Source organism: Chrysochloris asiatica, unplaced genomic scaffold (assembly GCF_000296735.1).
Source record: "Chrysochloris asiatica unplaced genomic scaffold, ChrAsi1.0 scaffold00205, whole genome shotgun sequence".
NCBI classification, from domain to species: domain Eukaryota; kingdom Metazoa; phylum Chordata; class Mammalia; order Afrosoricida; family Chrysochloridae; genus Chrysochloris; species Chrysochloris asiatica.
Genome location: NW_006408723.1, coordinates 5,413,862 through 5,429,688, shown reverse-complemented (window position 1 = coordinate 5,429,688; position 15,827 = coordinate 5,413,862). Strand labels below are relative to the sequence as shown.

General features: G+C 37.5%; 1 protein-coding gene across 1 annotated transcript in view; it reads right to left on the bottom strand.

Annotated features, from left to right (window-relative positions):
* SYK (spleen tyrosine kinase) overlaps positions 1–15,827 on the bottom strand; it is a 115,147-nt gene that overhangs the window by 23,876 nt on the left and 75,444 nt on the right. Inside the window, exons 11-12 of the mRNA XM_006872588.1 lie at positions 8,393–8,533; positions 7,653–7,765 (exon numbers count right to left, since the gene is read on the bottom strand). Coding sequence (XP_006872650.1) covers positions 7,653–7,765; positions 8,393–8,533 — 254 coding nt within the window. The remainder of the gene's footprint in view (positions 1–7,652; positions 7,766–8,392; positions 8,534–15,827) is intronic.

The following is a 15,827-nucleotide window of genomic DNA, read 5'->3' as shown; positions in this document are numbered from 1 at the left end:
ATCTCAATACCATTCTCCTGAATTGTCTTTCAGGTAGTTCCAGTGGCTTTTATTCCTCAAATGCATTTTCTAACTCTTTCTCTTGGTCATTTGCTTGAGCTACTCTGTCTTGTTTCTGTATTTGAGCAGGAATTTTCTGCTGCATTTTAGGCATTGTGGTGGTGTATTTGATTAAGTCAATGAATGTATGTTGGTGTATTCCAAGCAATCACCAATGACCTCCTGCTGGGTGTGATCAGGAGATGAATTTCTCTATTCACTGTTCATACAGTATAGTTCAAAGTGGATTGGCAGATGTTGGTTTTAGCTACAACTCTTGTGTAAGCAGCTGGTAGGCTGTTGCCCAATGTGTGGGGTTTGAGGGTACAGTTTTTATTTGACTTTATGGCACAATTGTTGTCTCCTGTCATGTGAAACAAGAAGGGAAAACACTCCCACAGACAGAAGGGGGACCAAAAAATCAAAACTTTTTCTCTGTAAGTCACAGACAGGCTTCTGTAACAGGAATGCTCTCTTATCTGTCAATCTGTTCACTCCCATTCTAAATGGCTGTGGTGGTCACATTGTTGTTGTTAGGTGCCATTGAGTCGGTACCAAGTCATAGCAACCATATGTACAACAGAACAAAACACCACCCAGTCCTTGGCCAACCTCACACTTGTTGCCACACTTGAGCCCAATTGATACTGCCACTTTGCCAATCCATCTTTCTGGGGGTCTTCCTCTTTTTCTCTGACCCTCCATCTTACCAAAAATTATGTCCTTCTCTAATGACTGGTCCCTCCTGACAATATGTCTGAAGTATGAGAGATGAAGTTTGGCCATCCTGGCTTCCAAGGAGCACTCTGGTTGCACTTATGTCAACACAGATCTGTTGGTTTTTTTGCAGCCCATTGGCTGCCCCAAATCAGAAGTCATCTCCTCTCTTGCTTCTGTTCAAATTCTTTCTCCTGATAAGTACTTGATTAACTTATTTATCCTTTTATCTGAAGCTCAGAGTTCCAAGACTGTCCTCGGACTCTGTTTTGCAGTTTTCCATGTGTTTGCTGAAGAGGGTCTGCACAGCCTTTCTGCCTAGTCTGCCATCAAGCCCCTGCCTTCCCAGGAGGTCTTTTAAAATCCCAGAAATATATCAAATAATCATGTGTTCTGCTAGGTTAAGAATTTCCACCAGACTCCTTACCTTCTAAAGTACTATACTGCTGTTGTTAGGTGCCTTCGAGTCAACTCCAACTCATGGTGACCCTATGCACAAAAGAACAAAACACTGCCCAATCTTGCATCATCCTCACTATCATATTTATGTTTAAGCCCATTGATGTTGTCACTGTGCCAATCCATATACTTGGGGGTCTTCCTTTTTTCACTGACCATCTACTTTTCCAAGCATGAGGTCCTTCTCGAGGGACTGATGCCCCCTGATAATTTGTCAGGAGTATGAGAGACATAGTGTAGTCAACCTGGCTTTTAAGGAGTATTCTGGCTTCACTTCTTCCAACTCAGATTTGTTTGTTCTTCCAGCAGTCCATGGTACTTTCAATATTCTTCTCCGACAGCATAACTCAAGTACATCAATTCTTCTACAGTCTTCTTTATTCATTGTCCAACTTTCACATGCATATGAGGCCATGGCTTGGGTGAGGCACACCTTAGTTCGCAAACTAAATCTTTGCTCTTGAACACTTTAAAGAGGTCTTGTGCAGCAGATTTATCTAATGCAATAGGTTGTTTGATTTCTTGACTGCTGCTTCCACGAATGCTGACTGTAGATTCAAGCAAAAGGAAGTCTTTGATAGCTTCAATCTTTTCTCCATTTATTATGATGTTATTTATTGGTCCAGTGGTGAGGATATTTATTTTCTTTACATTGAGGTACAATCCATACTGAAGATTGTAGTCTTTGATTTTCATCAGTAAGTAGTTTAGGTCCTCTTTACTTTCCACAAGCATGGCTGTATCATCTGTATATCACAGGTTGTTAATGAGTTTTCCTCCAATCCTGGTACCACATTTTTCTTCATATAATCCAGCTTCTCAGATTATTTGCTCAGCATACAGATTGAATAAACAGGGTGAAAGAATATAACCCTGACACACACCTTTCTTGATTTTAAACGATTTAGTATCCTCTTACTTCAGTGGCTCCACACTGCAAACCACAATCCCCATGGTTTAAGCCCTCCAGCTGCTCAGTAGGAGAAAGATGAGGCTTTATGCTCCCTCAAAGACTGAAAGCCTCAGAAACCTTACACAGGAATGCCTGGAGTCAGAAGTGACTGTTGTTGTTGTTAAGTGCTGTCAAGTCAGTTCCAAACTATAGCAACCCTGTATAGGGTTTCCGAGGAGCACCTGGTGAGCCTGAACCGCTGACCTTGTAGTTCAAATGGCTTTGCAGTCTGGCACATTAACCCACAGTGCCACACCAGGACTCCTAGAAGTGACTAGACATCACTTAACAACAAAATCTAGTATCTTCTTGTTCTGTTAGAAAACTGCCTTTTGGTCTATGTACAGGTTTGAGCACAATTAAGCGGTCTGGAATTTCCATTTTTTAGTGTTATGATCCACACAGCTGAAAGACTTTGCATAGTGAATAAAGCATAAGTAAACGCCTTTCTTGTATTCTTTGGCCAAGATCCATTTGATGTCAGCAATGATATTCCTAGTTTCACATCCTCTTCTGATTCTGGCTTGAGTTTCTAGGAATTCCCTGTTGATGTACTGTTAAAGCCGTTTTTTAATTATCTTCAGCAAAACTGTACTTGCATGTGATATTAATCATATGGCTTGATGATTGCCACACTCTGTTTAGTCACCTCTCTTTAGAATGGGCACAAGTATGGGTCTCTTCCAATCAATTGGACAGGTAGCTGTTTTCCAAATTTCTTGCCTTAGCTGAGTGAGTGTCTCCAATGCTGCCTCAGCTTTTTGAAAGACTTCAATATATATTCTGTCAATTCCTATAGACTTGTTATTTGCCAATACCTTCAGTGCAGCTTGGGCTTCTTCCTTCAGTATCATTTGTTTTTAACCATATGCTACCTCTTGAAATGGTTGAATATTAAAATTTCTTTTTGTTACAATGACTCTTTCTACCTTCCATCTTCTTGTGATGTTTTCTGTATCATTCAATATTTTGCCCATTAGTCCAATTAAATATATTGCAAGTCAAAGCTTGCATTTTTTTCTTCAGTTCTTTCACCCTGAGAAATGCTGAGTATGCTCTTCTCTTTTTATTTTCTAATTCCAGGTCTTTGCACATTTCATTATAATACTTGACTTTGCCTTCTGGAGTTGTCCTTTTAAATTTTCTGTTCAGCTCTTTACTGCCTCATTTCTTCCACTCACCTTAGCATCTCTATGCTGGAAAGCAAGCTTCATTCAGAGTGTCTTCTGATATCTAGTTTTGATTTTTCTTTCTTTTCTGTCTTTTTAATGACCTTTTGCTTTCCTCATGCATCATGTTCTTGATGTCAACTCACAGCTCTTCTGGTCTTTGGTCATTAGTGTCTAATGCATCAAATCTGTTCTCAGACTCAGAGGCAGAGAGAATTTGGGTTGGGAAGGAGCAAGTCAGAGTGAGACCTTGCTAAGTTTCTGGGTAGAACTCATGGTGTACCTTGGGTTTACAGATCTTTATAAAGGATTTTGATCCCTATTAGATCATTCCCCATTCTTAGAGAATCCTGAATGTCTAGGGCTTTTCTTCTATAGACCCAGTTCAGTCCTGATTCCTGATGGGTAGAGACAATTAGAGAGAGACTGTTCATCAATATAAAGAGTCCCAGCTTCTTTCAATTTGCAAAGGTTTTCCTTCTGTGGGTCTTTAACTGAATCTCTAATTTTATGAACATGAATGGACTCTGGAAAACACTTAAACTTACTGAAGGCACCTCTTATGGTTCCTGTTTTTCTGAAACCCAATTTTCCCTTCCTGGCTTGAATGCAGCTTCCTCATGTGACTGTTACAGGGAGACACGGGTACTTGTTTATCCCTTTGGGAAGAGAGAGTTAGGGATGTTGTACACTTCCTTAGGGTTCTGTCACTAAGTCCCTTTGGAATATTCCCAAGGATCCCACTCTGAAACAGAATAGAATGCAGAGGGCACAGGTGGGATTTTCCCAAGAGACTTGGAGTTGACAGACCAGTTCCAGAGTCTTGAATTCTTTTTCGTGACATGTTCCAAGAAACCCTTTTCTTCCCATACAGCTACATCTTCTAACTACTTTATTGTTGTTGGCTGACATTGAGTTGGCCTCCAACCCACAGCAACCCCATACACAATGGAATGAAACACTACCTGGTCCTGCAGCTGTTATTAGTTGTGGTTTGAACTGTTGTGATCCATACATACAGCTTTCCTTGGCTTATTTTCAGGGGTTGATCACCATGCCTTTTTTCCTAATCTGTCTTAGTCTGGAAGTGCCAATGAAACCTGGTTAGTCACACAGCAACACACAAGCCTCCACTGACAGACAGGTAGTATCTGCCTTTGAGGTACACTGGCCAGGAATCAAATCCAGATCTTCTTCATGGAAGGTAAAACTCTACAACTGAACAACCACTGCCTTTTTCTAACTATTAGGTTTAGATAAAGTTGTTCTTTACCCATTTCAGGTTGTTGTTACTGTTGTTGAGTTAATTCTGACTCACAGTGACCCTGTACAGGTTTCCAAGGCTGTTAATCTTTGCAGAAATAGAAATATCATGTTTCTCCTGTGAAGTAGCTGGAGGGCTGGAACCACTGGACTTGTGGTTCACAGTTCAGTGTTAATCATATCCTGTTCCTCCCCATTTCAGGTTACTACTAGAAAAATCTATCCTTCAGAAATATAGCTTTGTTTAGGGGGAAAAATCAAAATTTGAAAGGGTTTTTATTTCTAATTTGGGGCATGGATTATCACTGTATCTATTGCCTGGGTATGTCTACTCTGGAACTGATTTCTAGATATATATCCATTTCACTTCTGGAGGAGAACTAAAAAGATAGCATTTTCTGTACAGTATGACCTAGGATTACAAAAATCCTCATAACTGGACCAATAAATATCATTGTGATAAATGGAGAAATTATTGAAATTGTCAAAAAGTTTATTATATTTGGATCCACAATCCTTTTTGTTCATTCCACCATGTTGAAATAGAGAAAAAGAAAAATGGTTTTGAATTCACTTGATATTTTGGATGCCTCAGATGAGCAGGAGCAGAAGTCAAGATATCAAATGATGTGCTGCAATAATCAACTCTGCTGCACAAGACCTCTTTAAAGGGTTAAAGAGCAAAGATAATAGTTTGAGGACAAAAGTGTATCTGACACAGCTATGGTGTTTTCACTTGCCTCATGTGCTTGTGAATAAAAAAGACCACAGAAGAATCAATACACTTGAATTATGGTGTTGGTAAAAAATATTTTAAAATATCATAGACTTCTAGAAGAACAAACAAATATGTCTTGCATTCTTGTAGTCAGAAAGCTTCTTAAAAGTGAGGATGGCTAGACTTCATCTCTCTTACTTTGAATATATTATCAGAAGGAACCAGCACCTGGAGAAGGACTCCTTGTTTGGTAAGGTGGAGGGTCAGCATAAAAGTGGAAGACCCTCAATGAGATGAACTAACAGCAGCAGCAGCAATTGGTTCAAATATAACAATTGTGAGGATGGCACAAGACCAGGCAGTGTTTCATTCTGTTTTTCATAGTGTTGCTATGAGTGGGAACCTACTCAACATACCTAACAATGACATGCCCCAGGATTAGGGCTGTATATCACTTGCCTATAAATCTCACTCATATTGTAATTTAAATCTCCATTTGGGAGCATTTATATTTAGATAATTCTAAACAAAAAGGTTGCTCTTGTTTGCTCTGACTTTGGTGACTACCAGAATGTTGTCTTCCTTTGCACAATCATTCCAGCAATAACAACAGAGACAACTGTGCATGATTAGGTAGAACTGAAGTAACCCAAGCTGACTAGGTTCTAACACTAAGAATCTGTGAAGGTGCTAGGAGTGTTTGGCAGCTCTTGCTTTGTTCCTAAGAACCAAGAGAAAGGGGATACTTCTGGCTACATCATGGCCCTCATAACAGGCCCATCACCAGCCATTGCCATTGAAACCCTGAATCCCTTTCCCTGCTCACCTCCAATTTTTCTTTGTTGAAGATCTACTACAAAGAAGCAGCCAACAGAAATAAACATGATATGTATTAAAATTAAATGCAAAAAATACTCATTTTAACTAGCCTGTCAAGAGTTGATATTAATTCCAGTTTTCTTCATTTGTTTCAGAATGATCTGTAGTACACTTCCCTCAAGGACCCTGCAGGCAGGATCAAGCAGTACTTCTTGTAAACTATTTCATAAACAAGAGAGTTGGTGGCCTGCTTCTGGGTCATTAGGGTCCATAGTGTTAGTGCATGCTACTATTGGAATTTAATCACAATTGACCTTGGGAAAAAAGGTCAGAGTGGACCATAGAGGGTCAGGGATGGCATGCACCAAGGAGATATGCAGATATGCAGTGAGGCCCACCACCCAACCACAGATCCTCATCCATGCCTGGCTCTCAGTGAATTTTCACAGTGGGCCAGGACCTTCAAGACACAGCAAAGATTACACTGTCAATAAAGACAGGAAGAACCATTCCCAGAAGTTTATAGATCCTTTGGAACTCAGTTGAAAACAAACATCTTGGAAAGCAGGTGCTTCTTTCAATCTTCACACTCCACCCACCCCCATACCCCATTCCCTATCCATGCCATTTTGGGAAGAAGTGCCATATAATGAGGAGGTGGAGAGAAGACTCTCAGTTCATGCACACAACATCTTCATATGGTCTATAGTGTCATCTTCAGGAATTAAATTCTCTCCTGTTTCTCCACACATTCTCCCCACCCTATAATTTCATAGCCTAGACTGTCAATTTCAATTTAAAAATAGTTACCCTACTAAAATAGTTGCTCTACTACATCCATCAATGGTTCTAACAATTCTAGTTTGGACTTGTGGAGAACTAAGTTAAGACTTCTTTTGACTAGTTGTCAAATACTTTTTTTGTACCACTGAGGGACAATTATTATTATCCTTAATAATTATAGTCAAAAAAAGATTTCCCCAGGGCCTTGGCAGGCTCTTTGGATACCAGAATGCCCCTGCCAGGTTTGATGCTAAGGATCACTGATTCAGGGTCTGAGGAGCTTTTAGAGAAGTGCTACTTAATTTTCATATTTCACTAAATATGCTACTTAATACTCATATTACACTAATAAAGTATGAATGATAAAAGTATATATTCTCCTGCTAATATTTTTGCTATCCTTAATTAACAAATGTGGTATACAGCACCAGAGTATTACAGACAACTTTTTACTTATTGTTATTATCTCCACTGGAATTTTAATAATCTAGATTAATAATCTAAAATTATTCTTTAGGCTCTAGCAAATACAACTACATAGTTCAGGAATCAAGATATCTTAAAGTAGAAGCAGCTTCTTTGTTTGTGTTTGGCTTTGTTTTCTCCTCTATTGCTTGTTTAGAAGGAAGCACATCCCAAATTAATGAAAAGACAGACTTTATGCATCTTTTTAAATCCAGCCACCTACCCCCAGAGTAATTACATGCATGGAAGGGAAGCATCTGGTACTCACTCATATGTCCAGCACAGATTCATCAGTTCATACATCTCTCTTGGACAGCCTGGAGGGCACCCCATCCTTTCTCCTTTTTCTAGCATAACAGACACTTCACTTCCTTTCATTCCCTGAAAACAAACCATGTACCTGAGCTTTTAAAGGACTATTCAACAAAGCAAAACAAACAACCAATTTACCCACTAAAATATGTACAGATACAAAAGAGTACATGATAGGCAATTTTATTTAGGTAAAGTATAAAACCAGGAGAATTCAATCTATGGTGTTAGAAATCAGACAGGGTTAATCTTGGGGCAAGTCTTGTGTCTTCAGTGGGATGTGGTGGGGAGTGGCTTTCAGGGGTTCTGTTCTGTTACTTCACCTGGAGGCTGCTTTCATGGGTATATTCTATTTGTGAAAATTCATCCAGCTATATCCCAGGATTTATGTACTTTTTTGTATGATCATTATTTTTTTATATAAAAAGTATTTTAAAAATTTAACAACTTAGAATTTGATATTGTACAAAATCATCATTTTTATTTCAACTCTAGTGAAAATTAGCTATATATTTTATTTATATTTATATATGCAATGCACAAAAAGAAAAAATGAATAATGTTCAGTTGGCATCACATATTTATTTTTCAATTTAGAAGAAGGTAAAGTCATATTAACTGCCTATTGTCAAGATGAACTGGGTGCCTATTATATATAATGACTACATAATTATGAAAGAAACACTAGTGGCTTACTCGATATGGCTTCTGCCCATAGGAAAATGCTTCCCACATCAGCACTCCGAAGCTCCAGACATCACTCTTGCTGGAGAACTTGTAGTAGTTGATGCATTCTGGAGCATACCACTTCACAGGCCACTTCCCATGAGTCTGGGCCTGCAAGAAAAGCAAGCAGAGTTGTTGTTGCTGTTGAGTTGATTCCAAATCACAGCAACCCCATATGTGCAGAGTAGAACTGCATCATGGTGTTTTCATTCTGTGACATTCTCTAAGCAGATCTCCAGGCCTGTCTTTCTAGGTGCCACTGAGTGGATCTGAACTGTTAACTTTCTGGCCAGTAGTTGATTTCTTGACCATTTGTACCTACCAGGAATGCCTAGATGACTAGAAAACCATCATTAAAAATAAAATTGTAAATCAAAAACAATAAAGTCATTGGAAGAGCCTATAGTAGCAAAGTTTTGGGACCTAATATTACTCAATGATGTAATTTTCACCAATCTAACACAACAGAAAACAAAATAGATAAACTTGGACCTCATGAAAGTTAAATACTTATAGTCATCAGAAGGTATTATCAAAAGAACAAAGAGACAACCTACAGACTAGGAAAATCTTTGGGTATGACATACCTGATAAGGGTCTAATATTTAAGATTATATATATATATGTGTGTGTGTGTGTGTGTGTGTGTGTGTGTGTGTGTGTAAAACATCTAGAATTTAACAAGAAAAAACAAAAAAAAAAGACAAATAAGCCAATCAAAAAATAGGCAAAGGACATGAACAGATAATTCACCAAAGATGATATTCAAATGACTAACAGATACATGAAATGATGCTCAACACCATTAGCTATCAGAGAAATGCAAATCAAAGCCACAATAAATATTATTTCACTCCCACTAGGATGTTGTTGTTGTTAAATGCCGTCGAGTTAAATCTGACCCATAGCAACCCTGTATAGGGTTTCTGAGGAACACCTGGTGAGTTTGAACCGCTGACCCCACAGTTCAAGTGGCTTTGCAGTCTGGCACATTAACCCACAGCGCCACACCAGGACTCCATAGCTAAGGTTAAAAACAAACAAACAAAACAGAATAGAATAATTGTTGAAAGGGATATGGAGAAACTGGAACCCTCATCTGCTGGTGGGAATACAAAGTGATACAGCCATTGTGGGAAACAGTCTGGAGGTCCTAAAAAAACCCTGAAGGGCAGAGCTGCCATGTGACCCAGCACTTCTACTCCTAGGTTTGTAGCTTGGAGGCAAAGCTGTTAAATGCTAGGTTGCTACCAAAAGGTTGGTAGTGTCAACCCATCAGCCACTCCATGGGAACAAAGATGTGGCAGTTTACTTCTATAAAAACTTATAGCCTTGTAAACCTTATAGGACAGTCCTACTCTATCCTATATGGTAGCTATGAGTTGGAATTGACTTGAAGACAACAGATTTGGAGTGTTTGGTTTCAGTATATACCTTAAGGATCCTATAAAAATGAATCAAGCAGATATATGGATATTTATGTGCATTGTGAGTTCTGGTATAGTACTGCAAGATAAGCACTGGACTATTAACTGCAGGGTCAGCAATTCAAACAAACCAGCCGTTTCAAAGGAGTGGCTATACAGGGTCGCTGTAAGTCAGAACCAACTCAACAGCACTAAACAACAACAACAAGGGTCCATTTTAGAAGCCTTACAGGAGCTGTGATTAAAGTGGCTGGCTGCTAACTGAAAGGTCAGTGGTTTGAATCTACCAGCAGTTATGTGAGAGAAAGATGGGAAGTCTGCTTCTGTAAAGATTTACAGTCTTGGAAACCCTATGGAACATTCTACTTAGTCCTATAGGGTCACTATTAGTCAGAATTAACTCAATGGAAGTGTTTTTGGTTTTGGAATGCTTATTGCAGAACTATTCACAATAGCAAAAAGATGATGGAAACAACCTAAGTACTCACCAATGGATAAGTAAAATGTGGTACATATGACAATGGAATACTACTTAGTGGTTAAAAAAAAATTCTCAAACCATCTTGGAACATACAAAAAGCACCTCATATTTTATGTTTTCACTATTATGGAATGACATGAAACTAATATCTATCAGTGTTGATCAGAGATTGAGAGTGGGGGAGGGTGTGGATTAATTTTCAAAATGTTGTGCCATCAGGTTGGTTCTGACTCACAGTGACCCTGTGTTGGGTTTCTAGGGAGTGGCTGGTGAGCTTGAACTGCTGACCTTGTGGTTCAAACCAACTTTGAAGTCCAGCACATTCATCTACAGTGCCACATCAGGCACTTATTGTTTTTCATGATGGGATTGGTAGTGCCAAATGAGAGTGAAGTATATAAACCTTCACAGAGGTAATGCCACAAAGGTAAACAATGTCAATGTATATAACATAAAAGGAGTTTTTGGGAATTACTATTGCATAAATTCATCACTTGTCCTTGTCAGTTTCTTATTGTGTGATGCTGTAAGCCAAACCACCAATATTTCAAATACCAGTAGGGTCACTCATGTTAGACAAGTTCTAATGGAATTTCTACACTGGAGGACATACACAAGAAGAGGAAGGATGGCAGATGAACACTTAAGATAGGAGAAGACTTTGAGAGTTATGCATTGGCTAAATGGTATAGATGTGAATAATGATTTATATACAACTTTGGAATAACAGTGTGCTGTGAGTAGATACATGGATCATGACAGGCTGCATGGGGAAAGGAAGGGAAGAAATGTTTATGTGCTTGACTGTCTTATAGATATTGGTTTCTCCTGCCTACGATCGTAAAGTAGACATTTATATGTGACAGAAATAAATACTGGGAAATATGATGACTGAAAGATTGTGAGCCCACCTTCAGCCTATAACTGAATGTATTTGTTAAAAGGGGACATAGAATTTGCCCAGAGAAATAGGCTTCTTGTTATGTCTTCGTAGAGTATGGGGCCTTAGGTGGAATCCTGATCCTTACTCAGAATCTTCTGAGTTGGGACATTCCCACTTGCACATCAAGTGAGAACTAGGAGAACAGAAGATTCTTATTGAAAGAAAGACCTGCAGGAAAAAAAAAAAAAAAAAAAAAGGATGGTTTGACTGCATGAGTATCAAGCAGACTGTTTGCTTTGGAGGCATCAAGGAAAGAAATGTCAGCTTATTAAGGAAAACCCCTGTCTAGAATTGAAACTCAAAGGGAAACCCTGAGCAGTACAGTAAGTATGTCACTGATGACTATCTGGGTCTACTTGTGAGTGGCAGTAGGGGAACTGCAGCAATGAAGACATGGGCTGAATTTAGCAAAGTTCATTAGCCCCCACTGACCATGAGATAAGAGAGAGAAGAGTAAGGCAATGACCAAGCCACCAGGGGGTAGACCTGAGAGTGAAGCAGTCAACTGGTCTGATGTGCAGGGAGGTGTGCGTGAACTCCCAAACTTGCAGTTAGTACCCATTTGACATAGCTTGGATAGCTAGTTGACCAGAACTCAAACTGAGGAAAATAAAGATATTTGATACTGAGAACCAGTGCAAATTGCTACAATTTAATGAACTACACTTTGACTATGAATGCAGTGACTCAAAATTCTAATATTAGGATTCTTCATATCAAGCAACAAACTTGTTTCCTCAGTGTACTGGTTGATAGAACAGGAAATTTAGACACTGATTATCAAAAATGGGGGTGCTACAAAGGCATGAAGTGGCTGGCTTACAAGCTTTCATGAATGTGTTTCAGAATAAAGGGGTTAAGGTAGAATCCCAACTGAATAGTTTCCCTATTTCCCAGATGGATAACCTAAAAGGGGATGGGAAACAACAATGATAGGATTCTATGACTCAACTGTAAATAACTGTTAGCAGGATGAATTGCAATCACAACTATAATTGTAGATGTAACTAAAAGAGGGGAGTAGCTAATCTTTCATTTCAGGAACAGGCAATTCCAGCACCATCAAGAAGGAAGAGTGGGAAGGAGGTTGGCTGTCAGAATGTGCCATTTGGACATTTAAGTGAATATATATTTTTTGCTAAGCAAGTTTATATAAAATATTTTTGCCTTGTTCATTTGTGAAATTTAAAATGTAAATAAGAGTCACAGGGAAGAAGTAGGATAAATTTTGTGACGGGGGGGGTTACAGTTATTGAGATGAAACTTTTTAGGTACATAGTTTGATGAATATAGAGCTGATGATCTTATCTGTAAACCTTCACACAATTCATAATAAAAGTTTTTAAAAATATGTACAAGCAATCATCTAAGATACAACTATTGGTATCTATTTATCTGGAGCAAAAGAGAAAAAAAGAAGCCAGAGACTCAAAAAGAAACTTGTCTAAAAAAATAATAATCTACATGAAGCAAGGCCTAATTCTCCCACCACTAACAAGTTTTCTCATCTAGGCTACGATAGGTGGACCTGATGGAATGGGAGAGAAAATATGGAACAGAAACCTCAAGTTCTTTAAAAAAAAAATCAACTTTTCTGGACTAGATGATACTTGAGAACTCTCTGAGATGATTGCCTTGAGATACTTTTCAGGCCTTGAGCTGAAACTTGCCCAAAAGTCACCTTTTAGCTAAATAGCGGGCTGACTCACAAAATAAAGAACATCCCCTATGAATACCATGCTCCTTAAAAAAAAACATCATCTATATGAGACCAAATGGTCAATAATTATTTTGAGTCTTCAAGTGGACAGTGCACAGTACACAGGTGCCAACTTCCTTTTTTTTTTTTTTTTTTTTTAACCAGTTGGAACCCTGGAAAGTGTTGAAGAGAAGAAAAAGAAAGTTCCTGCTGTGCCAGAGACCCTTAAGAAAAAGCAAAGGAATTTCAAAAAACTAAAGATCAAGCACTTGAGAAAGAAATTTGACCAAAAGATGTTTTATGAAAAAGGAGAAAACTTACCTATGATAAGCACTATCCAAGCACTATCATAAGGGATATAGACAGATGTACAGAACTAAGATTCAAATGACTACAATGGCAAGAAAAGCAGGCAACTTCTCTGGACCTGGAGAATGCAAGCTGGCATTTGTCATTGAACATATTATGTAGAAACTGTTGAACAGAAATCTAAACTTCTGTGTAAACCTTAATCAAAGACATAATAAAATATTATCTAGAACAAAATAAAATCCTAGATATATTTTCTTAACAGATTATGCTGAGGTACAGAAAGAGTTTTCTAGTCTCAATGAGTAATTCATTCAAAAGTCAATAACAAAAGGGAATTAAAAGTGGGTGGTTAGCTGTAAAGTCTTAATAGAATGCTCTGTGTTACAGAAATTATATATTGAACCTTGTGATATTAAAAAGACTTAATGATAACACCCATTTCATCTTCCCTCCCGTCTCTTAGTATGGAACCAACATGTTTGGTTTGTAAATCTGATCTAGTTTATATGTGTTATTAGGCATATTATTGCCTTCTCTCAGCACCACATTAAAAGTATAATAAAATAAAATTCTGACTCACAAAATGTCATGGGTGTGTTTGTATACATATAATCTAAATCTTAAAAATACATGTGTGTGTATTTGTCAGGTTCAGTCCAAATTGCTAGCATGCTTTAATCTTTTCTTTCCTCATCTTTCTCTTTAGCCAAAGACAGCTTTATGTAATTTGTAGATGGTTATGGAAGAGTCTAGATGTCAGATTATTTATATGACTTTTATGGTGCTGTGAGCCTGAACTTTACAGTTATGCTCCAAGAAAGATGGGACACACTGTTCATAAATACCACTGCTGTCCATTTGTCTATAGTTTTAAGCCAATGATAATGCATTGGCATAAGACTATTTGCTAGCATAATTTTTTTTTTAATATTTAAATTTTTCTAATTCTATTACTTTGGAAAAACAAGTGGCAGTAAGAAAAAGATCAAAATTAGGCTCAACAAAACTCTTTCCTTTGGGGTGGAGATTAAGGATGGCACACTGTTTGGAGAAGCTTGTTGATATGATTGTGTAATCTGTGTGAGGTCTCTTCGGGCACAAGGGGGGAAATGATCAGCACTATTATAGCAGGTCAAAAGGGGTAATACGGGGACGTTAGCTTGGAAATCATAAGGTGACTTGATTTTCTTCACTAAATAACATAAGAAATTACATTTGTATCTCAGCCATGTTACATATTACTTTTAGGTTGAATTCAAAAAGTTGTGGAAAATAAAGGGATGTGTGTTATTTCAAGTTTATTTTGAATTTTAAACTAATAATAAGATAAACCTTAGAAAAGGCTTAAATAAAATGTAAAGGTAACCCCTATCTACCGCCAATTCCTGGTCTTTCTTCACAGAGGCAGCCACTTTCAGTAGTTTTTCTTATTTTCTTCTAAACAAATATATTTAGAAGCATAAATAAATAATAAATTAAAGTGATTTTTTATAACAAAAGTTTTATGCACTTATCTTTAGAATTTTTTTTTATATTGACCATGTGTCATGGACATATTTATATATATGTACATACAAATAAAGTCATTTTCAAAAATCTTAGATTGGAATCTATGTATGAATCTGTCATGATTAGTTTAACCAGCCTCCTACTTATAGGCAACTAGGTATTTTATAAATTTTTGCTACAACAAATAAGGCTATAGTGAACATTACTGATAATGTACATCTGTCCATGTATGTAGATATACAAGGGGGCTTCAAAAAGTGTGAAAAAACTCTACATTTTTCATGAACTTTTTTGAAGCCCCCATGTATTCATTAAGAAAAGCTAGATCAAGGGTACTTGGGTTTACATTTTTGATGTTGCACAAATACACTTCCGTGACTAGTTCTCATTTGCTTCCATAGCTAATATTTCTCTTTATTTTTTCATATTTCATTTTGATTTGTTTTGGAACATATTATTTTAAGTTATTTTGGAATTGATCCAAACTATATGATATAGAACATTGTTTTTCAAGATGTTATGATACAGATCATCTATCAGAAAATAATTCAATGGATAAACTAGGTATGAAAAATGCTGCAGATCAAAAGCATCTACTGAATTTCATAATGCAGACTGATATGATAAGGGTTCTGACAAATCCTGCAAGAATGAAATCTGCTCAACCTACATTTTCCAAAGTAACTTAATGAAGAAATTGTATTTTTCTTCTTCTTTATATATATTTTTAAACAAATCATCAATTAGAATCTTGATTCCATATGGTTCCATGGAACATAGCTTGGCAGATACTTTTTTGAATATGGAGTCCTGGTGTGGCCCTGTAGGATAATGCACTAGACTGAAAGGTCAGTTTGAACCACAAGGTTGGTGGCTCTTCAGAAACCCTATACAGGGTCGCCATGAGTCAGAATGATTTGACGGCAGCAAAAAACAACTTTCTGACTAGATCTTAAATCAAGATATACATGTATTATAATACTTTAATATTACAGTATTTTCATTAAAAAACAAGAATCAAACGTAATATATTT